Source organism: Varanus komodoensis, unplaced genomic scaffold (assembly GCF_004798865.1).
Source record: "Varanus komodoensis strain SLA01 unplaced genomic scaffold, ASM479886v1 scaffold3, whole genome shotgun sequence".
Classification (NCBI taxonomy): Eukaryota; Metazoa; Chordata; class Lepidosauria; order Squamata; family Varanidae; genus Varanus; species Varanus komodoensis.
This window is the reverse complement of record NW_025335761.1, coordinates 62,639,627-62,667,528: the sequence shown is the minus strand read 5'-3', so window position 1 is coordinate 62,667,528 and position 27,902 is coordinate 62,639,627. Positions and strand designations below refer to the sequence as shown.

Here is a 27,902-nt window from a genome sequence, read left to right as displayed (position 1 = left end):
CTGCCCCAGCCGGGTACGTCCCAGATGCTCTGGACTACACCTCTCTTGCTCTCTTGGACTACAACTCTACAACTCTCTTGTTTAAATATGGATGATGTTGGTTGAGGCTGACAGGTGCTGAACTCCCAAAGTTCTCAAGGATACCAGGCTGATAAAGGCTGTCTGAAGAATCAGCACGGAGTCTGAATGCTGCCCCTTCTCCACACAGAATGGCACTTGAAGGAGAAGGCTATCAACCCTTCTGCCTGGCATGTAACTTGGGGCAAGAGGCAGAGCCAAAGTGGTTTAAGGTGGGGTAGCAGGAGCAAGAAGTCATCCAGAAGGCTTTGATGATGGGACAATAGAGAAAGGAAAGAGGTTGAAAGAAAAGTGGCTCATTGTAGCACAGCGAGAATGGAGTGTTTGTGTGAGCAGTCACTGTTATCTGCACCAGACAATTTTGCTTCGCTGCTTCCTGAACAGCAGCTGCAACTGTTGTATAAATGATGCATAGGCTTTGAGGACAGCGGTTTTAACTTTCACTTCTTAATGTGCTTTATATCCTCTATTGCCTAATTGGCATTGGTTTGAGATGGCATGACAAGAAGCAAGCCATCTGGAATGGCAAAGGAGTGCCCGGATGAACGATGGCAAATCTGTGGAATCCCAGACCCTGCCACACGGTCGTGGGATTCCTTCTGAAGGCAAGAGTGCCTGGACTTGGCCCACCGGGAACGTTTTGCTCTCTCTAAAGGCTCTCTCCACTGTTGGGGGTAGAATGGTGAGCTAGCCACCAGACTCGGGGACAGAAATGATGCACTGGGGGGACGTAAAGGAAATCAGCGCTAAAGAATCAGAACAGGAACAAGGCCAAGGTAGTGCTTGAACTTATGTTCAGTGCAATTCTGTGCATAGAACAATTCTATGCATGGTTATTCAGAAGTGAATCACACTGTCCAGCTAGATTTACTTCCTGGTGAGTGAGTTTAGGTTGCGGACCACAAATGAATGAAAACAAAAGGTTTTTTTTTTTTTTTTAAGACTCAGGAACATGCCTCAGTGCCTTGCACTCACAGGACAGAGCACCAGAAGGCAGGAGCAAGGATACCCCTTATAACTAACTTTGGGGGAATTTTGCCTCCATCCTCTTATAGCCCAGAAAGAGGTCTTGAGCCTTCTTCCTTTTGCTGAAGATGACAGTGGCAGAAGGTAGACTATCCGAGTGGACAAAATTAAAATAATTTTGTGTATTTGTAATTTAAAAACACCTTGTCAGGTGGGCAGTAGCAGGAACAAGTCCCGGTGCATCAAGAGGCAGGGAGCAGCTGGCCTTGCAGTCAATGGGAGGTGGAGGAAAGTAAAATACCCTCAGTGTGGGCATCAGTATCAGTCTCAGGTTTGGCATATCCTTGTCTGGCAACCTGAGAGCGGAAGCCCTTCCATAAGATAGAGAAGTTGCTGAAAACTGAGGGGACCGGAAGTGGGTCCAGTCGTGTTTGGCATAATCTCAGCCAGCTGGAAAGAAAAACGATTCCCAGACTAAAATTCACACATGTCTAAAAAGCACGTGATACGGATTGTCTGAGAAGGAAGCTGAAGGAGAGAGGCCTCCCATCCAGCCCAGCAGGGCTCCTTATGTGCCTATGGTGGTAGTGAGCATTTGCCTGTCTGAAAATTCTCCCTTCCTTCCTGGCTCACTTCCTGTAATGTCAAATAGGAGAAAGGAGAGAGAGGTCATAGAGAAAAAGGGTTTCCACTCTCAGAGAGTATCTTTCAAGCTTTGATGAATTCGGTGCTATGATGGGCTTCTCCAGTAGCTCATTTTAACTCTGGCCAGGATAAAATGTCTGGGGATACCCAAGAGAATCTCAAATGCTGAGGCAAAGCAGGCCCACTGGTTCTGCCACCCAAGCCTTCTCAGCTTGGAAAGAGCCGCAAATCAAGGTGCCTTTCAGAGAGGAGGTGGTGAGCCACACAAACGGTACCTGGAGAGAAGTGCCAGTTTTAAATTAAAATCCTTTATTTTTCCCAAATACAATTCACAACTTATACATAGTGGGGGAGATGCTCAGTCTGTGCAAATAAGGATGGCCTTCCTTTCAACTTACCAAGCTGTCCAGAATGAGTCTTTCTCCAAAGGGTGACTAGAGGTCAGGTCCTCTCAAATGTACAGTAACTCGAGCCATTTTACAAAATGATAGTTGAATCCTTAACATACAATGTAGTAAGGCAAAGTTGAATTCTGAAGATTTTCCTTTCAATATAAGGAAGCAATCTAGTTTTCCATGAGTCATCTAGGGTTGTTTTTATCCTTTGCTTATATATGTATTATATACCAATGCTGTCACTGCTGAACTGCCAAAAAGAACTGATTTGCTTTACATATTGCACTGACAGACAGAAGTACACACTGTGTAACTGCTGAGAAAAGATGTTGGCCTTAACAAGCCCGTGTAGCCCATTTTAAAAGGGGGAAAAGTTCAAACTCAATATTTGGACACTCTGCCAAATAATTCAGAAGAAACTTAAAATTGCAAGAGTTTTTGGCTTTTGCAAAAGTCTAGAGAAAACGAACGCCATTTAAAAATGGATGTTATGAACTCTGAAACTGATTTTCAAGACCAAGAATGGAAGACTAAAGCCTTTTTAGAAAATGGAAGCAAAACAGTACGACTCCAAATCCAAATTTGTTCCAACTGTTTTAAAATAACATTTCTTTAGCTATTATCGTGATAGCTTTAATTAAATAAAAAATCAATCCAATTTGCATTAATTTGTGGTTTGTTTGTTTTAAAAAAGATCCCTCACTCTCTTTAAAGGAAAAAGTGCATCAGACTCCCTTTTAGCAGCTACTCAAGGTATTTTTTTTCTTTTTTCCAAAAATAGCTCACACTTCTTGCTATAAGAGAAGGGCTTTTTAAGCCCTTACATGGGAGACATATCCAAATTATAAATGAAATAATTTATTATCAAATCCAAAATTTAAATAAAAGCCATTCTTGCAAAGACAAAAAATCAAGAAAAGAAAAGCATGCACTCAAAAATTAGTGGTGGAGACAAATATACGTTATCTATACAGGCACTGGCAGACGCAATTTAATTGTTACTGTTACTCGATGTAACACACACCCACCCTACAATACATTTTTTCATTCACTAATCACTGAGGTACCAATATTTAAGAATGGAAAGTTCAATATCGAAAAATAAAACCTAAAGTTGAAACCATTTTAATTTTCCCCAGAAAAAAAATCTATGGTGAGTTTTGTATGAAATGTTAGTATACTTATAGAATTTTACAATCTACATTGGCTTCTCTCTCGAACCCCCCAAAATGTTGTGTTCTGCATACACAGGTTCTCGGATAAAATGTTCACTGTTTATATAACAAGAGTCAGTCGGCTTGCAAATGAAAAGAAGGGAACTTGGCTACCTAGTGGCACATCTTCCTGGCTACCAAGAGGATCTGAAGTCCGAAACAACCTGTTGCGAATTCAGAACAAGATGTGCCAAGCCACACAGTGCAACGATTTGGGTGCGACGCTCGATGGGACACGCACAGAGAGGAGCTGCATGGAAGATACCGCGTCCCCCTGCAAAGCAATTCCACACAATTGCAGTGCATGCAAAGGACGCGGCTGCCATGTTGGTTGGGAAGAGAAGTCCTCCGATTAACGCAGCCACAGTTTAAGACGCAGTGCATCAACTCCATTTAAATAGTATCTGAACAGCCTCTTGTCTCGCACAAAGCCAAGGTTTTCATAAAGTTTCAATGCAGACTTGTTTGTGATCTCTGTCTCCAACACCACCTGCAAAAGAAAGCGCATTTTTCAAGGAGAGAAACATTCTTCTTGGGCTTGGCAGAGAACAAATTGTAGCAGCTCTGCAGAAACCCACCAAGTCAACCTGAATATGCATCTCAAGGCAACAGTCAAGTTCTCGAGGAAGAGCGTGTTTCATATGTCATCTTCCAGAAGCCCTATGCCAGGGAAGACTGCAAGAGAAAATTCCAGTTGTCCCAGGAATGGCTTTAGGAATTCAAAAGTGCATCTTCAATTCCCCTGACATGGGCACGTGTAAGGTGTTTACAAAATTAAACTAATGTCCTCGGCTGTAACAATTCACAACTAGTGATGCCGCTCTCAGAGGACTGGATGAGGCCTGGGGAGATCTGGCGCAGTCTCTCTTCAGCCAGGAGCAGAGAGAGACCAAGAGCTTGTTCCTTTCCCAGGGCCAGCAACCACCAGCTAACCCAGCACCAAATGTGTATTTTAAATATATATTGGATGCTACTTGTAAGCCGGCTTGAAAGGATTAGCATTCCTCAAGAGAGGATATGCACAACTGTAATAAAAAATAAAGTCCACGGTGTGATGTTGGGTCAGTCTCATTTGGCCTAAGCTACCCTACAGGGTTGTTGTGAGGATAAAAATGGGGAGACTCCTGAGCTCCCTGGAAGAAGAAAACTGAATCAGCAACATGAATAGATGCAGGGTTTCAAAGGGCACTTTCACACGCACAGAAACAACTTGCTGGGGCAACGACCTGGTATGCATCATACGCCCCACCAGGATGATCAGCCACGGCGAGCTGTGGCGCCCACGAGCCTTGTGCTGCATCCGCACAGCGGCTGATCATTTTATGAAGGAGCTGCCCGGAGAACCAACGGCTTGTTCCAGGGTCGGCACTCGTGGTGGCTGATTCTGTGGTCCGAACCCGGAGAGACAGTGCAGCGGTTGGGATTGTGAGAGTGGCTAGAGAGCACGCTGCTCGCCCCTGCCATCGCCCCGCACGGTGTGGTTTGTGCCACCAGCCTCGTGCCTTGTCCCTTTTCGGGGCCCTCTGGCCCAAGCCCCTAAAAACACCAAGCCACGGTTCCAGACCAGCCACACGCACCTGCTGCTCTCCCCCACAGCCCTGCACAAATGTGCAAGGAGCAGACGACAGCCGCCTTCGTATTCTTGCCACGCTCGCTTCTGTGTGCTGCTTTTCTTGATTCCTCCCCATTTACTGCTCTACCTTCAAACATGAGCAATTGCCCCCCTCTGTGCTACTCCTTTGCCGTAACATTTCTGTCTGTTCCCTGCTTGTTACTCTGCTGCGGATATCGAGAGGCAACCGCGAGCACTGGAGGGAAATGACAAGGAGGAAGAATGAGGGGGAGTGGAAAGGGACAGACTGCGAGGGAGAAAGGCACTCCGTAGGCGGGAGTTCTTCTGCGGAACAAAACGGCGCCTGCCACCGAGGTGAGCTGAAGGGTGACATTGACAAGAGTGGCAGCAGCATGCTGGGCTAAATACCAGGGAGGGAGTCCTAAGAAGGCCCGTGAGGAGAATCAGGTGCTCAGGAAAGCTCAGGGCATCCGTTCCACTGGCATCCAACACAGCCAGGGGGTGCCGGACAGAAAAAGGCACCAGCAAAACGCTGAATCACCTGTCAGGCCTCCGGTGGGTCAAACAGCCAACGCAGGGAGGCTTCAGCGCGCCGTGGACACCTGCCTGATGCCTCACCTGGCGCTGCAGCAGGTGGCTGCCAGCTGGAAATGGTGCCACTGCCACAGCTATGGCACTTGTGGACCCTTTGCATGCAGACATCGGTGGGAATCAAAGCCCCCAGCCGAGAGCGCCTCCTCTCCTCTCCGCAGGACCCCTTCTGTCACCCTGCTCGTTCCGCCCACAGGCTCACGGCCACACCGGGGACTTCCTGCGTCCCCCATTCCCCGCACAGCATCTTCCCCTCTGCTGCAAGTACGCCGGCGCCATTGCCAGGAGGAGGGGCACGGCCAGCACAGAGAGTGCCTGTGGCAGCATCCTCTCTACAGAGCTGCAAGTCTTCTGGAAGAGCCACAGACCAATTTCTCTCAAACTGGCTCTGGGTGGCCAGAGATCGGCTGAGCTGGGGCGTAATGCGATCAACACCGCTCTGCCTGTCTTGGATGCCACCAACGTTATGGCTCAGAGGCTGTTCCCGCCTCCAACAGCAGCATTAATATCCACCAACCCTTTAAGGCTGTGCTGAATGTTAGCAGAAGGGGAACAGGTTTCCTCTTCTCCCAGCAGTACCCTGCGTGACCCCACATCTGCTCCAGGGGGTGGGGGTGCTCCAGAATGGATCTGGGGCACATGGGGGAAGGCGCAGGGGGAGAAGGGGCAGGCGACCCCACTGCACAAGCGGACTGTGGCTCGCGTAAAGCCTGGGTCCGGTCATTCACTTGCAGTTTGACACTGGGATTCTCTCATTCTGGTGGCACAGAGACTGTGTGTGGGAACAGTGCGCAAAGCAGCCAGTTTGGGTTGAAAACCATTTTTAATAAATATACTGGGTTTCTAAAATGGGGTTTTTCAAATGTAACTGGATGCTTATTTTTTTTAAGAGTGGTGAAATACTGCACTTCTCTAAGACATATCCTGAACCTTGCATGCACGCCCAGAGCGGAGTGGATGCCCCTTGCAGCAGCACGGGCGGTGCAGCTGGGGTGTCCGGGGCTCCTGCTGAAGGGCTTGTGGGACCCGCCTCCCGAGTTCTGGAAAAGAAGTCTGTGCACTCAGTTTGCGCACAATAACTCACCATAAAGAAACCCTGCTGGTCCCAGACCTGCTTGGTTGGCCATGGCAGGCTGTCATGTTAAGGAAGGCAGGGCAATATAGCAGGCTAAACAAAAAAACAGCGCTCTAAAAATCAAGTAATCCGAGTTTTAAAAATGGAAATTGGATTTTGTCAACCCAGGAGCCATCAAACCACGCTTTCACCCTGTCACTCATGGCTGTTTTATTTTCGTTTGCCACTCTGCTTTTTGTCTGAACAAAGCTGGGTGCAGCGGAAAGAAGCAACACTGGAAGGAAGCCTGCAAACTTTTACCTGTGTACCTGGGAGCGAACTTGTTTCTGAGGAGAGGTGTATAAAATGCTGCTATTACCCTGAAAGTGTCATGGGTGCTGGTCATAAGGGAGACTCTGGGAATAGCTTATAGATATTCTCTCCATGGGTAAAAAGGAGAGCATGCAGAACACAGTGGGACAAAGAGATGCACAGTCCTACTTGAAGGAATGAAATGGTGTAAATGGCACTGTTTAGTTGTAAATTAACATGGGTTAGTGGTCAGAAAATATATGAAAGAAATAAAATGAAATTAAATTTAAATCTGTTGTTGTTACTATTAATTTCATTTCTCTACCACCCATAGCCGAAGCTCTCTGGGTGGTTTCTAAGTGCATCTTTTCCCTTAAAAGCAACAAATCAAACCCCAAAGAGAATTTTCAGCCATCTGCCACCTCAACACACACCTTTCAAGGGACAGTTTGCACTGAGAGGTGTGCCCAGTGGCATGGTGCGGATCCCTGCCGACGCAAAGCATCCTACTTCAGCCGTGGAATTTACCATGTCACGGGCAAGGAAGTCTAACAGCAGCTTGAAAACTTGAATGTATTCAGCCAAATCATCCGATGCACTCGCAATGCAAGAAGCTGCTCCTTGGAGAACGGCTCGGTTCAGAACATGTCACACAGTCTTTCCGTTTAAAAAGCTCGCCAGATGCGCCTCCGGAGTGCCGTGCCTCCTCGCGTTTTCGCACTTGCTAAACAATTACCTTGGAGAAGCATTGCTGCTTCAGCAAAAGGAGGCACTGAGCTGGCCAGCGCTGCAGTACATCAGCTAAAGCGGCCCTACGCCCGAGAGAGACGCAGAAGCAGGGACCATCTACCAGTCCGTGTCCCTTCAGTCTTTTGGCCTTCTGCCTTCCTCCAGCTGGCCAGCTTCCTGAATCAGATGGAAGGAGTGCAATGGGGAAGGAGAGAGGAGAGAAGCCGCAACTGCAGAAGGAGATCAGTTTGCTCGGGCATTACTTGCAAGGCGATCATCTATTAAGACTTAAGATTTATCTTGCAGGATTAAATAGAATGTTATCTTTCAGTTTTTGGTCCCAGCAATAGGCAATTTTTACAATGGAATTTTATTTTATCTCATCAGCTGAGTGGGATTATTTGCACTATCACCCTGACAAGAAAGGGGAAAAAAATCACCTAACTATAGCTAGTCATTGACTTCTTTTGTGGGTTCACAGACGAAAAGTGGCCTACGTACTTTAATGTGAACACCATCACTGCCCTGTCATTCTTCAACTATCCCTGGGATCTGACAGGTCTGCTGTATCTTAGCTGCTAAACACCTTGGGGCCAGAGCAAACCTTTCAAGCCTTTTCAGCTGCTGCTTCAGAATTAAGTAAACCCACCTGGGTCTTTCCCGACCCAACCTGGAGGCCAGGCATCGTTACCTTTTAATATTCGGTGGCCAGAGCCAGACTGTTCTGAATGCTGGTGAGAGAGACACTAGCGGGCAGTTCCCAGGTGCAGGGACTGGGCTGTCCACCTGTTATGGATGTGGCTGTGTTCCCTTTGAAAAGCAGGTACGTAGTTTGATGGTAATCCTGGGTCCACCGTTGCCAGCGGAATCCCAGGTGGCCTCACTGGCCTGGGATGCCCTTGACAAACTGTGGCTGGTGTGCCAACAATGCTTGTTCCCAGAAAGGGGCGGCCTTCCTTTTGTAGGGTCATTGTCACAATAAGCTATAGCAGTTCTAAATCCGTTTCAATGCTGCTTTGATTTTATGAGTTGTATAGTGTTTTGTTCTTAGGCACTGCCCCGAGACCTTCAGCTACAGGGAGGGTGAGGAATAAGTAAACAGCCGCTGTGACTGCGGGCAGAGGTAGTCTCGTGACTGGGCCAGTGAAATGTGCCTCAGGCAGGGCTACTCTGGGGCTTGGTTTGGAAGCCGTAGCTAGTGCAGAAGGTGGCCGCTGCAGGGCTCACTGGGAGGCCCAGCTGAGCTCACGCAACGGCTGGGTCGGTTGCCAAGCCGTGCCGGAAGACCTGCAAAGCCCACAGCCACTTGGGGCCAGGGTGCCCAGCACACCGCCCTCCCGCATGCATGGCCTGCAGGCCTTCAAAACCTCCTGATCAGGCTCTGCTGGAGATCCCAAGACCAAGCGAATGCCGCCGCACTTTGCCTTGAAATGGGCCCTTTGGGAATGATGTCCACCCTCTGGAAACCCCGCTCCTTACTCTTCGTTTGGCAGAAAATGTGCTTCAGACAGCTCCCGAGAAAGCACACGTTCCCTTTCTCTGGCAATTAATCATGTACTGCACCACTTCACTGTTCCTTCTTTTGTGCCCTTACTGTAGCCAAAGTGGTTTAACTGTGCATTTTAAATGTGACTTTAAAATACTGGCAAGTGAACTGCTTAGGAATATTAATATTAAGCACTTTGTAAGCACTGCCAATAAATAAGGAAATCGTTGGCTGTACTAGTAGTGTTTGTAATGTTATTTTTTCAGGATAGGACAAGAAACAGCTATTGAAGCAAAAGAGTACAGGGGTCAGTAATTGTAACAAGCAGCATTCATTCCGGTGTTAGCAGCATCTCAGACCTAGACTGTCCTGTGAGTTTGGGCATTTCTGAACCCAAATCTTTCCAGACAAGCCGTGCCAGGTCACCTGCTCTCCAAGGAGTGATTAAATGCTGGCCTTCAAATTTACAGACATCCTGAGCACTTGGCAGGTCTTTTTTCTTGGTTACTCAGGACAGGCTCTTTGCCAGTAAGTCCTTGCAAAAACAAGATGTCTCAAAGTCAATATTTCAGAATTGTTTTGGATTGAGTAATCTTGGATCTCTGTTTAATGAGCTAAAAGGGGGCTGTAACATAAGCCACAAGTTTTTTTTTTTTTTTTGAGTATGTCAAACAATGGCTGAGAATCATGGTTTGTGAGCAGCTAGCAAGCAAGGATGAAAGACCAGAGGCTGAAATGGGTTTCCCAACCAGACTGGTGTAAGCCATAGGCTGGTCTGCACAAGCACTAAGCAACCACTGGGCTGTTGCACTTCCACTTTTAATGCATAGCTTACTCACTGGCATGTTTGTAGGCTGTTGAACATGACATGCTAACTAGGATTACTGGATTGTTTGGGGGTAAACAACCCAGCAATTAACCCGTGGTTTGTTGTAGTCCTTAAGCACACCGCTGCTCTGGGTTTGCAGGTCGCAAATGTCCCCTTCTGCTCAAAAAGAGGCAGGTTGTTGAGTGAAAGAGAAAGAGGTGGATGGCCAGGAAGTGGCACCCTCGCTTTTCCTGCTCATGTCCAATAGTCCGTGGGCTGCCAGTGCAAGCGAACCAGCCCCACGAGACAGCACGGTGGCCGGGCAAAGGCAAACCATGATGCACAGCTGCAGAGGTCTACACAGCCGGAAGCAAGAGTGCTGAGCAGATGGAAAACAACAGCAGATGCCTGGTGGTACATTTGAACGCTTAAACCCTGGCCTAGGTTCTAAAGAAGGATTAGTGTTTATTGAAGGCGAAATGCATTAAGCTTCTATCTCATCTTCTGCCACTTGCTTTTGGTTTGTTGCCCTGCTGGGCTCCAGTTCAACACACTAACTGTGGTGTGCTGCTGGGCATCCAGGAGGCCCACATTCTCGCCCCGACTTGACCATGAACCTCACTGGCTGACTTTGGGCCAGTCACTCACTCTCAGAGTTACCTTGCAGGGTTGTTGTTGTGAGGATTAAATGGAAGGACTATGCAAGTTGCCTTGGGTTCCTTGCGAGAAGAAAAAGGTGGGTTATAAATGTATGATGATGATAATGTAATAAAATGAGCAATAACCGGCTTAAACATGTACAATTATAGGCCCGCAAGCTTATGGGAGAAAGCACCTCTTCCTATATGAACCGACCTGATCCCTTAGACCTGCACCTGAGGGCCTTCTGAGGGGGCCTCCTGCCCAGGAAATAAGGAGGGTGGCAGTAAGAAGGGCCTTCTCAGGAGTGGCACCCTGACTTTGGAATGAGCTCCCCAGAAAGGTTTGTCTGGTACCATCTTTACACGCTTTCATGCGCCAGGTGAAGACCTTTTTATTCTGCAGGTATTTTAATTGTTAAATCAGTTTTTAATGTTATTTTAATGGAATGGGATGTCTTTTATGAAATCATGAGATCTGGTGGGTATGCTTTTATTGTTTTATCATTTTAATGTTTTCTCATTGAGTGTGGTGTTTCTATATTGTTTTTATATATTTTTTTATTGTTGTAACCCACCCAGGGAGCTGGGTGGCTAGGTTAGAAATTAATTAATTAATATCTTCTAGAGAGAAAAACTGCCCAATAATCTTACAGAAACCTCTGGAAGAACATGACACTGTGAATGGATTAATGGAATTTATTTACCCAAAAATGTAAATATTGTTTGAAGTCTCATGCTACATAAGTAAAAACTAAGCTTAATTCATGATGAACAACCTTTGGACTACAGTGTATCTTAACTGGAAAACTATCTTTAGATAGATTTTTCCTCAAAAAGCATTTAATTTAAAAAATCCAATTTAAATGAAAATTAGATTTAAATAAAACATCATTTTTTATTTTTTAAAAAATCATTTATTTCTATCCACCCTGATTTAAAGCATCAGTCCTGACTTCCAGGATCCACAGCTTCCACGATTTGCCACCCTTGACCATGCTGACTGGAGGACTGTGGGCCGAAACATCTGGAGGGCCACAAGCTGCCCACCCCTGCCCCACGAGGGTTCCCCAGCCAGCAGCTGCAGGGCTTCCTCCACATCCAGCACGTTAGTTTCAATACCAGCTTAAGTCAACAGTTGCTGCTCTCACTTGAAGTACAATACAGGCAACCAATCCTTACAAAACCTGGACTTCAATACCGCTTAAAATTCCAAAGTTACCAACACAGTGTAGTGAAGACATTACGTATCGTGTGGGGTAAAGGGCACAAAATAACTGTATGCAGTCAAAGAGCTGGACAAGCTGAATAATTTCCTAAGCCATCTGAGTTATCAAGCATCTGCTGCAGCACAAAGGCTGCTGCAAAGAGAAAGAAAGCCTGACTCCTGCTCTCGCAGAAAGAGCAGTGGTAGGAGAGGACACCCTCGCACTCCCCAACTTATTGTTTCTTTCGTAACACGCTGACATCGTTTTACACGCAAGCCAGGAAACACAGCGCTTTATGAGTGCCTGGGTTGTAGCTTCTTCAGTTTGTGAAAGCAACTACTCAAGTTCCCGGAAACGGTGGCCAAGCCAACACAGATAAGACAAGACTTTCATCTGCCCGTGAACCTGCCCCTTGTATCAGGCGCAGGGCCAAGCAGGTCAGAGACGCTGCTGGGCCACAGTACAAAGCCAGGGAGATAACGGGCAAAGGGATACCTGGCTGATCAACACCAGAGGGAACAGGAGACTGTACTGTGCTTTCAAGAGTGGGCTTTGGACTCACAAAGACATGCACTGAAGGGAATCAAAGGAGGACCCGTATTCTGCAGCTAAGCAAGGAAGCTTCAGTAGCCTGAAACTCTTGATGAACTGCACAAATCAGGAATGCTACTTGCAGCTACTCTTATTCAATACAATGCTGGCTTCTTCCACTGTTTGGGGGTGTCTGCATATGCAAAAATAGGCTCCGCAGACACAACTGCTCTGGCCAATGGAGAGAGAGACCCACTCTTTTCTCCTGGAGTCACCAAAAGTGTTCAGGATAATGTACTTTTCTGAATGCATTCTATATACTGCTGCAACTGAAGAGTTGCTTACAGTGGAAAAAGCATTTGAAAAGATGGCCTTCAAGGTAGCAAAGCAGGACAACATGGTTCCTTCAATGGAGGAAAAGACTCACCTCATCGCAATCTCCTTCTACCATGGCATAAATAGCTTTCTTAACCAGGTTTGTACCTGGAACAGAGATTAAAAGCAACAAATTTAAATTACAGGGACAAATTATCTCAGCACGAATTAACTCCTAAAGTGCAACTTATGATCTTATAAAAGACTTTAATTTAATTGGAGCAGTAAGTCAATTAGTTGTAGACATTCTGTACAACTAATACACACAGTCTCTATCTCAGAAGAAAACACTCCCCACCCACCCCACCCCTTGGGGTTTTCCACATTAAACTGGGATGGGGCATTTCCTGCCACCAAATCCTAAGTAAAACATGGTCTACTTTAGAATTTTCATCCTGCTGTTTTCACCCCAAAAGATCCTCAATGTGGCTCACAGAAAAATCTGTCTTCCCCCTAGCCACAGCATAGTGAACTCCGGGTTACAAAATGAGAGGTCTGAAATGTGCGTATTGTGAGATCCACAACTAACATCTTGATTTTAAATAAAACAGTGTTTACAATGCTAACATTCCCTGCGTTATCAGTGTTTTCTATCAGGCAAAATGGAACGCAACACTTTTGAAAGTCCCCACACTTTAAAACCCAAGGTCTATGCTTTTTCTCCTTCACTGCATTCAAAGTTCTGCACCTAGATTTCTTCTACGGAAGTCTAGGACACATAAAGATACCTCACGAGGAAAGCTGGCAACTTAGAGAGAAGGCACTGCACATAAACAAAGCACGTCAATTTTTAATAAAGCGCTGCTAGAACAATGGAAAGCGAGGCGCGTTCTATGTCTTGGAATAAAGTGTGTACTGTGGGTGGGGGAACAGGTTTTCTTCAAAGAGTTCTGCCGGGGGCACCGCACACAAGGCACTCTTGGATCACTGCCATCGTCAGCAGCGCGCAAGCTGTCTGAAGCAGCGCACCAGGAATGCACGCACCACAACTGCATGGCAAGCACCCCTCCAGCAGGGGCCTGCTCCTGCTGAATTCAGAAGCACAACTGCAGTGCCCGGCCCCCGTGTATGGATGGGTCCTGGGGTCAATGCCTAAAGGTGGGGACAAATTCTGCCTTTGCAAAATGGGTACTCTGCTGGTCTGAACAAGAAATCTGGAGCTACCAGAGTTAGTAATCAGGCACACGTGGGAGCAAGCCTAGCAAACATCCTACGGTGTTGCTTCCCTGGGGCATTTGTTGGTTTCTGTCTCCTACTCAGTGTGTTAACTATTCATGCCAGTGAAGCAAACATTCAAAATGGGTAGAAAGGGGCGACAGCTCTCTCCCAGGTAAGAGGAGAAAATGCGAGGGTGCCTTCTGAGATAGGTACAGAATCCAGGGGCTGGCAACTGGCAGTTCAGCTGTACCTGGCTGCCTGAGGGAAGCCGTATGCCCGCATCACATCTACGCAGGGGAATCATGTGTCTTAGCCCACCACACAAAGGCCTCATTGTGCCTGGCATGAAAATTTTCCTTCAAAATCTAGCCATGGGCCCACTCCAATGATTTTGGCGGCGCAAACGCGCAAGCCCAGGGAACTTGCTGAGATGACGAAGGTTTTGTTTGACAATGGACAAATTGGTGACCTCACACAATCTCAGCCTTCACGCCTTCCTGGGGATGATTGTTTTTGTTTCCTTGGAACAAACACACGCAGGCACGCATGCGCACAGAAGAAGGGCATTAGGCATTAAAGGATGTCTGCTGTTTTCCATGATTAAGTACATGCGCTTGGCGTAATTTGCATACCACTGGGACAAAATGCACAGCTTGAAGTAATTCATAATATGATGGGGAGAATCTTCCATAGTGGAAATCAAAGAGTTTTTAGGCACAGAACAGCCCCTGTCCAAGTTTGTTTCCGTAAATGCAGCGCACTGTGCATCTGCAGATGCCTTGGGGAGGTGTGGTCACTTGGAAATCATGGAAAGAGAAGAGGAACAAATTCACTCAACACAGGCCTCATGCTGTATTTTGTGTGCCGTAATATACTGAAGAAACGGAAGCAGGGGGTCCCTTCCAGGGTGAGACCCCCGGGACTGTACAGAGGTCTGGGTGGCTGGGAAGGGTCCCAACTTAACATGCAACACAGAAGGGTGTGTGCGAAAATTTCTGTTTTGAGGCAGCAACACCTATTTAGTACGTTATGAAAGATTTAAAGGACGTGCGTGTTCTTACCTATGCCTTTTCTTCTGTATTTGGAATCCACTGCTAACATGGCTATATAACCTCTGCGAAACATTTTTTTGTGCATATCCAACTTGCAGACGATGGCACCAACGCACTCGTCTCCGACCATTGCCTTAAAAAATGCAAACACAGTATTAGAGATTAAGAAGCCAATCACAGTGCCACAGAATCCACAATTTTACAGGGCCATTTATGTAAAGTCGGCACTCTGGGTGTTGAGGACAGGTGCCTCTCCAGCCAACTCAGAGTGCACCCTGCACATTTTGTGGTATGGTATACAATTTCTCAAAAGAAGTAATGCAACATTTACGGGCTTATATTCAAAGTTGTGTGAGGATAAGGAAGTTTGTGTAAGACTTCCCCCCTCTCCTTCAGTCCCCTGCATTCTTTTTGACCCTCTTCCAGAGCAGGAGATGGGCAACAGAGCTGCAGAAAGGAAGAGTTTCCAGAAGCATGTGGATACCCCTTCTCTTGCAAAATGGGGATAAACTGATTCCAATTTTGAGCAATTTCCACCTTCCACCAGCAGTCCTGCTTGCCGCATCCCATGCTGTCTGAAGAGTGGTTCTAGAGCCCTGCTAAGTGGCTTACTGGGGGCGAGGACAGGAAGATCTCAAGTGAACTTCCTTCTGTTTGTGCTACTTAGGACCTAAGCCATTACCTTCAGAATTGTTTGGCTAATGTCTTACTCTATGCAGAAACCACAGATCATGTGGCAGAGGAACCTGAATGCAATTCAGAAGATGCCTCACTGATACTACACCTTCCAGCTGCATTAGGAAAAGAATGATGAAATCCTGAAGGTGAAACTTGAGCACAATTTAGATAAATATGCTGCTCTCATGATCTGTCTTCTAATGATGCACTCAACTGCAATCAAAGAGAGGACACCAGGGGACATCCTGGCAGAACTGGCTGGAAGACTGGGGGGAAACAGCCTTGATACTAAGAACAGCCAAATTCAGGTTTTGAAATGCAGTCTGCCAACTTTAAATTATAGTGAATGTCTTGTTAATTTCTTTTAGGCCACACTGAAAGGTCACTTCCCCCAAATCTCTCATTTCACAGAAAAACAGATACCATTTGTCACAGTGGAATTTCTTAATGGTCTTTATGGTGCCCAAATGCCCTTCACTGGCCAGCAGAGGCAATCACCGCTTAAGTACTAGCATGATATTAATTGAACATTTCCTAATGCATTATTCTCATCAAAAGCCTTAAGACAGAAAAGGAAGAAATTGCAGAAAAGGGAAAAAAGTATATTTCTATATGATAAAATAAACTGAATGCACAGAAACTGATCTCTAACACAGAAAGGCTGACTTAAGTGAAAAATAATTTAGACCTGGAACTTACAAAAATGTATTTTCATGCTAAATTTATACATTTTTCTATTCATATATAAGTGTCTACCTGTAAATCTTCTGAAATTACAATGCTACAGGACAACAAAGAAACCACCCAAGTTAACTCACACTTGCACAAATTCTTATATTTATTTGGTTAAGGAAAAGATACTAGATTTAATTTGATTGCATCCAAAGGTTTTCCTTATTTAAACTGGGCAGCAGAAACCTTGAAGGTTAAGGTAGAACAACTTATGGCAGTGTGGTCCAACTTTTTGTATCTTGAGGGCTGCAGAAGGACTTTAACATGGTACCTGGGAGCCACACAATGAATTACATTTCCATATTGTAAATTAAAGTGTTTGCAATATATTTAATTTAATCCAACCAATTAATACATTCAGTTAAGCACTGAACAAGGGAGAAAACTGATATGAGATCTCAGAATTGGCTTTTGCAGTGCCTCCTCTGCAGCCCAAGCTCCATGACCGCTCCTCTGGGGTGGACCATCCCTTTCCTCCCCAATTCTCCCACTCAGAAACGCTTCCATGTGGCTCCCCCAGCTCCTCCGGCCTTCTTGGAATTGGCATGCTGGGCCTCTTGTGCTTGAGCTGACAAACTCTTCCCAGCATGCCCCGTCTCCTCCTGCTGGCGAGCGCCTTTGTGCTTGTCAACTGGAGCAGTGTGGGGCATGATGGGCGAGCTCTTGCGAGGCCGCCAAGCCAACCTGCTCGTCTTGAACCTTAGGAAGAGGGCCGGGCAGCCTCATGAGAGCTCAATGCAATCACGTCTGTGCCATCGCTGGTCTCTGGACTGGCGGGGGGTGGGGTGAGGATGAGGGAGCTCTGAGTGGCAAGAGGGCGGCAGAACAAGGCCTTGGCGCCTGCAAAGGGCCCATGGGCCAGGTGTTGGACCACCTGAACTTAAGCAACAATAAGCTGCAGAGCAACATCCAAGTTATTATGGCCCGCAGGGCAATTGTGTTCAAGTTCTGGACAGAGAGAGCAAGAGGGAAACATCTACGTGAAATACTTGATTTGATGTGTACAGCTAGGTGCTGAGACTTGTTGTTCTAATGCTGAAAACGTTAAGGGAACATCATTTTTGTGCCAAGTAGCTTGACTGTATTAGGCAACCACCGTGACAGAGCCAATGCTTGCATGGATGATTCTACAGGTTAAACTGTATGATCTTTGAAATTAGGAAGCTTTATAGACTAGCAGCCAAAACAATCACAATTAGCACAACTGAAGTCCCATCAAATTCAGCAGGAGGGCTTTAAGCAGGTGCTTGATCCCCTGACTGAAATTAATGGGACTCAAGTGCTGTTGCTGTTTCCCCACTTCTGGACATAAGTGCATTCATGTTGTGACTTCAAGGGCACATGCACACAGCACGCAAACCGGCCTTGCTAGTGGACAGCTGTTGCACGGCAGGGAGAGTACAGCCAACTGCTTGATCTTAAAAATGCCCATGCCGGCACAAACTGTGAGCCCCCCGTGCCCTTACGCCAGCACCACGATGCTCTTGCAGTGTAGACCCTTCGGATTTTAAGAGTACAGAGCCTTTGCACTGGGAGGCGCAGAACAGATGCGACTGTACAGCAGCATCCGGATCATGATACGTGCTCAGATAAGCCGTCATGCTGGGCACCCAGTCCACAACTCAACTCCCACTTTAGATCTGTGTGTGGCCCAAATCTGGGGGTTGTTGAGCAGAGTTAACAAAGGACTCAGAACTCAGGGGCTGTGAGTGGGCTTGGGCCACATGGAAACCGACAGGCAGAGCCCGAGTTATAGGACATGTTCTCAGCTCAGGCCAGTCTAGCCGGTCATGGGACCAGAGAGGAACCACGGCCTGAGGAAGGGGTTGCTGAAATGTGAAGCCTCTGATGGAGATACGGTGCCCCCCGAAGTGGCAGATGCGGCCGCCTGTCATCATGACGGGAAGGCAGCCCAATTAGGTGCGTGGAGAAAGGGTGGAGGTGTGCCTGCTTTTGCAGTGCCCCACCAGCTGGGGCGAGACACTGATGGGTTCCTAAAAAGAGCTTTGGGAAATGAATGGTAGAAAGGGTTCAGCACTTCACTAGAGGCTCAAAAGTAACAATAAAATCATTGGCAAAGAAACACCAGTGAGACTGCTATCGCTTGGAGGCAGACGCTTGGCCATGGCACCAGGTTACTGTGACAAAGGCCCAGTTTGCTTGCTGTGAGGTTTCTTAATAAGCCACAATGGTGTCATTTCGGGGTGGCTGTTAACCACCCAGTCACTTACCCTTCAGTGATTCAGGGGTCACAGAGGGAATTGCACTGGCATGCAGAAAAGTACTTAACAAGCCACTGTGGGTTATGGACTGCATTGTACTGTGTAAAGCTGCTAACTAGAGTAGTTTCCAAGCAGCCACTTCCAAATTCTGTTATTGCCATGACAAACAGTTTTCATTCCGTTGAAAGCAAAGTCTCATTTAGTTCCTAACATCTTAAAAGGGGTGCTCGGCCAACTGTCATTAATAACTTAAAGGCATACAAATTAGCATCTTTAACCAAGCATGTAGCTAGGCCCACACAAGGTTAAGGTTACTCCACCTGTAAAAATGGTTGGATGAACTACAGGGCATCCCATGCGACAGCAAGCAAGAGGCTGCAGGTCAGCCAAGCAGAGGCAATGATATCAAGGCTGACAACAACTAGAAGAACAGTAGTTGCGGGACACAACTTGCTTGTGAGACTGAAGCCTATGGATGTCACAAAGATCCACCCCCCCCCCCCCCCGAGATGCTGTCTCCCTGGACCTGAGATGTGACATGGTCTTCAGTGTCTATATACTGATTCCTGGAACCTGGGAAACAAACAGAATCTAATCAAACTCTTAATATGGGAGGGTAACTACTGCCATTTGACCGAAGCTTGGTGGGATGACTCCTGTGACTGGGATTCAAGCAGTTGAAGAATGGAAGGAACAGAAAGGAATTGTGCTATGTGTTAAAGATAAGTAGCTCTGCACAGAAATAAAGGAGAGGAGGGCAGGACGCGCTCCAACAGAGCGAAGCTTGTTCAAGGTTCAATTTAGAAGCCAGGAAGCACTTCCTGACAGTCAGGACCCCCAGGGTGTGGAATGGGCTTCCACGGGAGGTGGTTGAGGCCCCATCGGTGAGGGTGTTCAAGGACAGGCTGGACATGCACATGGTGGGTATGTCGTGAGCGGAGCTGGCTGGAACCGGGGGTCAGACTAGATGGCCTGGGAGACTCCTTCTGACTCACTCTGTTTCTATGTTTCTAAAGGGAGACGAGCATCTGGATTAAAATAAATACAACAAAGAATTAAAAAGAACATGGTGATTGGAGTCTAATACCAATCACCCAATCAAGGAAAAAACATGGAGGAAACTTCTGAAAGGCAAATGGACACTGTCTCAAGGAGTCATGATTTAGTAGTAATGGGGGCTTTAGCTTCCATGGTAATTGGAAAACAAATTCTGCCAAACAGGCCCCCTCCAAGAAATTCTTGACTTGTGATAACTTCTCCCTGCAGAAAGTGGAGGGAGGGACTGGATGATTGACTCTAACTGATAGTGGCCCAGTGGGGGAAAGTGGCAGTCATGGGAACTCTGTGGGGAAATGACCATGTCAGGCTCAAATTCTTGATTCTAAAGGAAGCAAAAGCCAAGTGTAGCCAAATGCATGCCCCAGATTTTAGGAAAGGCAATTTTAATAAACTTGTAAGAAAGACAAGGTTCCACGGCAAGCAACTCTAATAAGACAAGGAGTCAAAAATGAATAGAATTTTTTAAAAGGAAACTCTAAATACACAATTACAAACAATTCCAACAAGGAAAAAAGAAGGCAACAGGCGAATCCGGTGTGGCATAAAGACAGCTCAGAGATGACCTGAAAACAGAAAAGGACATGAATAGGAAGTGGAAGGAAGGGCAGGCTACAAAGAAAGAATCCAGGAAGGCTGTATGGAACTGCAGAGACGGTGTCCAGAAGGCCAAAACTGAAAATGAGCTGAAGTTAGTGAGGGATGCTAAAAGCAACAAAAAAGCTTTCTTCGAATAAGCATGTAATAAAAGACACAGGAAAGAAAAGGTGGCTCAGCTACTCAACGAGGACATCAAAATGATGACAAAGAAAAGGCAGACTTTTTTCATTCTATGATCCTCACCAGCTGAGGTGAAGAGACAGGATCAGAGCTTGAGATTTACAGGCAAATGGCCAAGTTCCTAGAGTAACAGAAGAACTGGCAGAAGAACTCTTAGAACCATTGTCCATGATTACTGAGAAATCATGGAGGATGGATTAAGTGCCAGATGACCTCAGGAGCAATAATGATCCCTCCATCTTCAAAACAGAAAAGAGGAAGAAAGTCAGTCTGAAATCTATCCCTGGGAAAACTATGGAGCAGATTATAAAGCAGTCAATGTGTAAACACCTGGAAAACAATGCAGTGATTGCTAGAAGCCTCAAGAACAAATCCTGCCAAATATCCCTGGACAACTATGGGAATGCTGTAGACATAATACATCTTGACTTCTGCAAAACTCCTGGCAAGTGTCCAATGATATTCTGCTTAGCAAACTACCTCACAGGAGTCTAGAAACAACTATCAGGTGTTGTTTACAGCATCAGATGCAAAGAGTGCTCACGGATGGCACATCCTCAGACCGGGAGGAGGTTGTGAGTGGGGTACCGCAGGATTCTGCAACTGACTTGGATGAGGAAGAGCATGGAATGCCTATTAAATCTGCAGAAGACACAAAACTGGCATAGCTGATACCCTGGGAAACAGAAACAGTATTAAAATTATTTTGATAGGTTGGGAGTGCTGGGCTGAAGACCACAGAATGATATTCAAAGGGTATAAATGCCAAGTTCTGCTCCTAGGAAAAAGAAACCCAATGCATAGCTACCAGAAGGGGGATTCTTAGCACAAATACTGCAAGCATGTCGCATCTTGGAATTGTAGATCACAAGCTTGATACATAGCAACACCTGATGCAGCTGCTAAAAGGGCAAATGCTATTTGGAACCGAATTTAATGATTGATTGATTAAATCACTTCTACATCACATGAAGTGCTAGTTCCTCCTCTACTCAGTGCTGGTTAGGAGTACCGCGGCCAGTCCTGTACACTATAGTCCAAGGAAGAGCAGACAAACTGGAAAGGGTTCAGAGGGCAACAAGAATGTTCAGGGGACTGGAAACAAAGCCTTATGAAGAGAGATAGAAAGAAATGGGCATGAAGCATGACCAAAGGAAGGCTGAAGGGGGATATGCTAGTACTCTTCAAATGGGCTGAAATCACAGGAAGCCGGATGCCACCTGATCACCAGGAAAAACTGAGTGACTGTTAAGCAATATGGCACTGGAGTTGTCCATTGAGCAGGGGGCTGGACCTGATGGCCTTACTGGCCCCTTCCAATTCTATTATTCTAAGTATTTTAAGAAGTGGGCAAAAGACCAGTCCCTGTGGATTAAACTTAAATGGGGCTGCGTTAGACAATGACTGTCTTGGAACAGTGACAACAAATAACTGTAGAGATAAATGACTGCAAATGCAAACAGAAGGTACTTAATCTTAGAACCACGGGTTCCTCTTTCTGGGTACAATCAGCACTTGAATTCCAGCGTTCCTTTGTTTGGAAACAAGAGTTTCTATCTTTATTTTGAGGAAGACAGCTCAATGAACAGTGCTGCTGTTGAAGCAGCTCTAGAAGTACAGTGCAACTTTTCTTCAGAGGCCTAATTCAAACCATATGACAGTCCTATCTTTAAACCATGGTTTAGTGGTCATGTACATGCCACAGCCCTGCACACTTCCTCTTTGTTCTCATCTGTGCGAATGCCTGCTTTCTTTCATGGTTTGTTCGAAGACAATCCTAGACATAGAATTATTAGCCATAGTGTGCTGAGGCACCTGAAATCAAGCTAGCCATTCACACCAAGTAAACTATGAAGAAGGGGTTAATAGAAGGACAGGGAGAGTGAGGTATGTGATACATTCCTGACAGTCAAATGATCATTTGTAGACTGGACCAGGATGACACCTGAACAAGATTATTACTGTTCAAAAGACAGAATGGACATTTACAGAACTCCCATAATCATTTAGCTTCTCAGTTTACTAAACATTTGTATCTTATTAGGGTATTTCCACCAAAACTCATAAACAAGAGACAATTACGGCATACTACTACGACCAATTAAATGAGGAACCTCATTATTGCTGAGAAGCTAAGTGCTTCTCCCAAATACTATGAAATTAGTTCCAGCTTCATAGTGATGTTAAAAAAATGATCAAGTATGCACTGCACAGAGAATAATGCTGCTAAAGACTAATAATGGATCCAAACATCTTGCAGTATTATTTGTCTTACTGAGCCTGCAGAACAGAAGCAATAAAGATTTACGAAGAACACTTTGTATTTCACAGTCAGAACTCTCAGAAATATTAACACCGATAAACAATGAAGTGATAAATTTGCCTATTAGAATACCTTCAAAACTACAATTTTGCAGTGTGTCTAGTTCAGCTTTCTGGAAGATCAACCCTGCAAATGACTATTTAGAAACAAGTCTCACAAGTGCTAGAAGCTGTGCTGAATGAAGGTACTGCCTGACTTAAGTTGCTTAATCACTTTCTTAAAAGCAGCTGCCCATGAACATCCTCAGCCTTTTTACCAAATATAGCATGAAGATGACATTGAACCAAGATACGGTGCTCAGTTTTGATGCTGAGGCCAAGCCAGTGGCTTCTGAAGTCACGTGTGCATTAAATAAAGGTGGGCCAGATCTACCGCAGTTGTACACAAGGGTTCTGTGATTCATAGGCCAAATGCAAACAATGATGAGCGGGCCTTGACATTGTCGCTAGGAAGAGGTGAACAATGAACACTTTCCTCAAACCATTACTTTTGCTTCCCACGCAACCTGTTATTCATGTCCATCCATTACTCCTGCTATACGTCTTCATGTCACAAGCCCTTAGAAAGCTCAGTCTTAACAGCATCTGATAAATAACATACATTTCACAGCATCTGATAAATAACATACATTTCAGACCAAAACCCATAGGTGACATCTTCCCTGGAAAGATCAAGGGAATAGCTTAGGAGCTTCTCTCACAATGTAAGCTCCAAGAATTACCAAATTTAAAAGGCACAACAACACAAAGACACACTCACAGGCATCCTCAATAAAAAACAAAAGTAGTCTGTCAAGTTCTTCTAAACACACCTCCCCTTTTCTTTTTAAATATTATCCTACTTAATTAGTTGGCTTGCCATTGAACACAGTCTGAACAGAACAGCCTTATTTTGTATATACCTCCATAAAATTAAACCCAAGCAAGCCTGACAAGTCTGAGGACCAACCATGAAAAGTACAGTGCAACATACTATAGATTAACATGAATTCCTTTAAAAACCTCTTTCTTTAACATATAAACTCAGTTGAACTTACAGATTATCCCTTCCTTCTCACACCACTCTTACTGCTCACTGTTTATAGATATACTACAAGGAAAATCTCTCAAGGACCGTGCTCACAACCTCTTATCTACCTGGGTGCACAAACACTAAGCTCTGTAATTTGACCAATCCATATTTCGTAAATGGAGTTTGATGAGGCCGGATCAATAAATGTTGCACATTAGAGGGATGTTATAAGTAAAGCATGTGTTTACTACATAAAAACTTCATCATTTAAAACAGACACTATAAGCTACTGAAAAGCAGACAAACCCATTGTGTTTCTAATTCTCTGCAATCTTGGATTTCATCATTCTAAAACTTTTGCTAGCTTCAGTGAACCATCAGATGCCATTATCAAGGATATCAAACTGTCTCAGAAAACTAAGTGAAGACATCCAAAACAGCATTTAGTATGGAGGCTGAGAACATAGAAACAGAGCGAGTCAAAAGGGGTCTCCTGGCCCATCTAGTCTGACCTCTGGCTCCAGCTGACTCCGCTCACAACATGCCCACCATGTGCATGTCCAGCCTATCTTTGAATAGGCTATAAAGTATACATTTTTCAAATGTATGAAAAGACAAAGCCAGTTGCTCCAATTTCACTTGGGATATTGGGATAACTCAAGATTTTAGCTTTCCTATCAAAACTAGAAGCTTGGACAAAAATTATACCAAAAGGAAGCTTGTGATTGTGAAACACTGTACAGCACAAACTTTAAAAAGTTCCTAAAATCAGTTTCACTGCTTTTCAGAAATGACATTGCATTACATTAATCCGGTGTTGCAGGAGTGAACCATACCCAGGCTAAAATGCTATGATTTCATAAGTTTTAAAAAATCTATTTTTTCCAAAAGCAAATTCATGTGATAGCAGTTCTTAAAGCAATTAATTTTTCTATTTCATGTGTTTACTGGGCAGATATCCTGAAAACAAATAGAACAGCCAATGCAATTAAACAACAAATGACTCAACACCCTGCAGCTATTCTGAAAGACAACACTAGTACTCTGAAATCATTGAGCATGCCTGCAATTTACTATCCTAGTTCCTGAAAATTAACAAGCCCCAAAAGTTTCTCTGTTATTGTGCTAATCTACATTGCATACAAATATGTAAGATTTTGTTATCCAAAACTTTTCATGACTCAGAGACCTCCAAACAGCAGCCCCAGAGATCCCCAACCCGATTTTGCATAGAAGGTGTTTTACTGACCAACAGTGGGGTGTGTGCTGCTGAGTTTTCCTTACCCTGTAACTTTTCCCTACACAACCCAGTGCCCCGCAGCCTCGGCTGGTCAACCCTGCACCCACCCTACCCAGCAACACACACTTAAAGCACGTCTCTTTCCCTTACCCCCATCCCTACCTCCAACTTACCAAAAAGCAAAGCTGAGGCCAGTTGTGGATAAAATATCTATATGTGTAAATGGAGTAGGGTTCAGACAGATCTTTGGTGATCAGTCTCATGATATCTGGCATCTGCAGCTCGGACTCGTATCGGACATATCGTATCGTGAGTTCCCCTTTCTCCTCCTCCACCTGCTGCGGAGCCCAGGAAGAGTCTGTGGGGGGACCCACGGAGCATTTCTGCAAACTGCACGTGGAGGCCAAGGACCTGGAGAGAAGCAGCAGGGACTCCTCCTCCCCTTCCAGCTCCTGCTCCTGGCCTTCCTCCCCGCCTCCCCCAGCCAGCCCATTCCTGTCCCCGGCGGAGGGGCCAGAGGCATCGTCGTCGTGGTGGGGGCGGCGGCGATGGTGGTGGCGGGGCTGGGGCTGTGCAGTCCTTGCCTGGGGGTGGGGGACCCGGAGGTGGTTGCTGAGCGACGGGGGAGGCGGCGGCCCTTCCTGCGGCGGGTGCGGGGGCTCCTGCCCGTGTCCCATTGTCTTGCCAGGGGCAGGCCCGGTGCCGCCGCCGCCGCCGCCGCCTTTCTTGCTGCTGCTGCTGCTCAGGACCTTGCCCTTGAGGGAGCTCCGCAAGTGCCGCAAGTCCGGGCCGGCGATGAGCCCGTTGAGCTGGTGGTTGAGGCGGCGGGGCGGGCAGAGGCGGCGGCGCGAGGGGAGCCCCTCCCGCCCTTCTTCATCCCCGACCACCTCCTCCTCCTCCTCTTCCTCCCCCCCACGGGGCCTTCCGCCTCCGCCTTCCTCCTCCTCTTCCTCCTCCTCCTCCTCGGCGGCAGCTCCCGGAAAGGGCGAAAGCAGCGAAGCGGCGGCTCCCGGCGGCGAGGCGAGGAGGCTGCTAGGCCCGGGCGGTACCTCGGCCATGTCCTGAGGAGACCGAAAGGGAGAAAAAGAGACACAGGGAGAAGGAGAGCGTGAGAAGGAGAAGCCCCTGGCGCCCCCTCCCCGTGCCCGCCCGCGCCCCGCATTCCCCCTCCCCTCTCCCGCGCCCCCTCCTTCTTCCCCGTCCTCCTCCTCACCGCAAAGTCTCCTCAGCAGCAGCAGCGGCCGCGGCGCCTCCCGCTCCCCTTCTCCGCTCCTCCTCATCCAGCGGCCGTAAAGCGCGGGCAGGTTTCCTGTCAGGCCAGGCCGCCGCCGCTCCAGCGCGAAGCGGTGGCGAGCGACGCTTCGCGACGCCGCCTCACTTTACGGCGGCCCCCTAGGAAGGACTGAGGGAGAGAGGAAGGAGAAAGGGGTAGGAGGCGTGGCCTCGCCTGGGCGGGCGCGTGCTCCTCGCTCGCCGCCTTTGCCTCCCGTGGCGGCCGCGCGCGACACTTGGGCGGGCCATCGGCTCGCTTTACGGCTCGTCTCGTCTTGGTTACCGTACTCTATGGTCGCATCGGACTCTATGGTCGCCGCGCGAGGGAACCCCATGCGCCCGCGCCTGCTCCTTTCTTCAGGGAAGGCTCTCGCGGGGAGCGGAAGCTGCGCAGGCGCAGATGAGCCGCAGAATCGGCGGGAACTGGTGGGGATGAGGAGGGGCGGGGGCCCTACAACTGATGTTCACGAACAAGCAAAGGATGACACGTGTTAGTGAGTACACACAAGTCACGTGGCTCGGAAAATATATTTCGCGTGCCGATGCCAGCGGGGCAGTGTATGCACGCCAGGTTTTAGACTGAGGAGCTCTCCATGGTCCTGTACCATGGGCCAGTCACAGACTCTCACTCAACCTACCTCACAGGGTTGTTTTAAGGATAAGGTGGAGAGGAGGAGGAAAATTATGTAAACTGCTTTGAGTGTCTCGAAAGGAAAAAAGGGATTTAAACACAATAAACAAATAAATTAAAATTATTTAGGACGACAGATGGTAGGGTTCAGCACCCTGGATCACTGCTGTGTGGATATGCTGCCCCACTGCCTCTAGTGCATTTCTAGGGTGCAACTTTTGGCAAAACCTCTTTGGTTGTGCTTCCCTGGTGTGGGAGGCACCAGTTATTTTGGACTACAATTCCTAGCATTCCTGAATACTGAGAGCATAAGAAGAGTCAAGTGCCCAACCGGTCTAGCCTGCAGTTCACACAGTGGCCAACGCTTGGGAAATCCAGCAGCCGGGTGAGGACTGGCCCCTGGGTTGCCTTGCTCCCAGTGGAACAGTCTCAGATTCGCAGTCTCTCCTCATCGGTCATCCTGGCTGGGCTGATGGAAGCTGAGGGTATCCAGCTGGAAGGGGGCATAACCTTCGCGCTCAGGGCCACAGCCTAGGGGTGCACCCTGGGCACAAAGGGAAGGGCCCCCGAACCCACAGAGGCAGTGGAAAGCCACGGAGGCCAGTCTCAGCGGCTGAGCAGGCACGGGGTGCCGCGTCTGACACTCTGAACTTTGCAAAGATGTCAGTGTCAGGGGCTGGCCTGCTGAGATGCTCCGTTTCTTATTCTGAGTTTGCAAATTACCTCCTGTACAGTAAAAAGGTGCTCCTTCCCAAGCAAGGGTGGTGGTGTTGTTAGTTGCGAAGTTGTGTCCGACCAATTGTGACCCCATGGACAACCCTTCTCCAGGCCTTCCTGTCCTTCACCATCTCTGGAGTCCACCCAAGCCCACACCCACCGCCCCAGTGACCCCATACAGCCACCTCATCCTCTGCCGCCCCTCCTTCTTTTGCCATCTATTGTTCCCAGCATCAGGCTCTTCTCCTGTGAGTCCTTCCTTCTCATCAGGTGGCCAAAGTATTTGAGTTCCATCTTCAGCATCTGGCCTTCCAAAGAGCAGCCAGGGTTGATCTCCTCTAGGACTGACCTCCAGGCCTTCCTGTCCTCCACCATCCCCCAGAGCCCCCTAAGCTCACACTGACTCCATCTGGCCACGTCATTCTCT

At 47.1% G+C, this 27,902-nt stretch overlaps 1 protein-coding gene across 3 annotated transcripts; it reads right to left on the bottom strand.

Moving 5' to 3' along the window:
* Positions 1–1,978: 1,978 nt before the first annotated feature.
* Positions 1,979–26,197, bottom strand: NAA30 (N-alpha-acetyltransferase 30, NatC catalytic subunit). Of its 3 annotated transcripts, none has more exons than XM_044436426.1 (5): positions 26,069–26,197; positions 25,029–25,916; positions 14,823–14,946; positions 12,656–12,711; positions 1,979–3,788 (listed from the first exon to the last, which is right to left on the bottom strand). In XM_044436426.1, the coding sequence occupies exons 2-5, from the start codon at positions 25,911–25,913 to the stop codon at positions 3,651–3,653; spliced, it is 1,203 nt and encodes a 400-aa protein (XP_044292361.1). In that variant the 5' UTR covers positions 25,914–25,916; positions 26,069–26,197; the 3' UTR covers positions 1,979–3,650. The 3 variants fall into 3 exon arrangements, with proteins under 3 accessions (XP_044292361.1, XP_044292363.1, XP_044292362.1); XM_044436427.1 differs by lacking the exon at positions 1,979–3,788 and adding an exon at positions 3,807–3,973; XM_044436428.1 differs by lacking the exon at positions 12,656–12,711.
* Positions 26,198–27,902: the final 1,705 nt, after the last annotated feature.

What these genes read in the sequence shown, in the direction of transcription:
- NAA30 (XM_044436426.1), bottom strand. Translation starts at nt 25,913, where the DNA reads ATGGCCGAGGTACCGCCCGGGCCTAGCAGCCTCCTCGCCTCGCCGCCG. An exon ending in GGCCTCAGCTTTGCTTTTTG is followed by an intron (nt 14,947 to 25,028) that starts GTAAGTTGGAGG and finishes GCATTTTTTAAG; the next exon opens with GCAATGGTCGGAGACGAGTG. An exon ending in ATACAGAAGAAAAGGCATAG is followed by an intron (nt 12,712 to 14,822) that starts GTAAGAACACGC and finishes TCTCTGTTCCAG; the next exon opens with GTACAAACCTGGTTAAGAAA.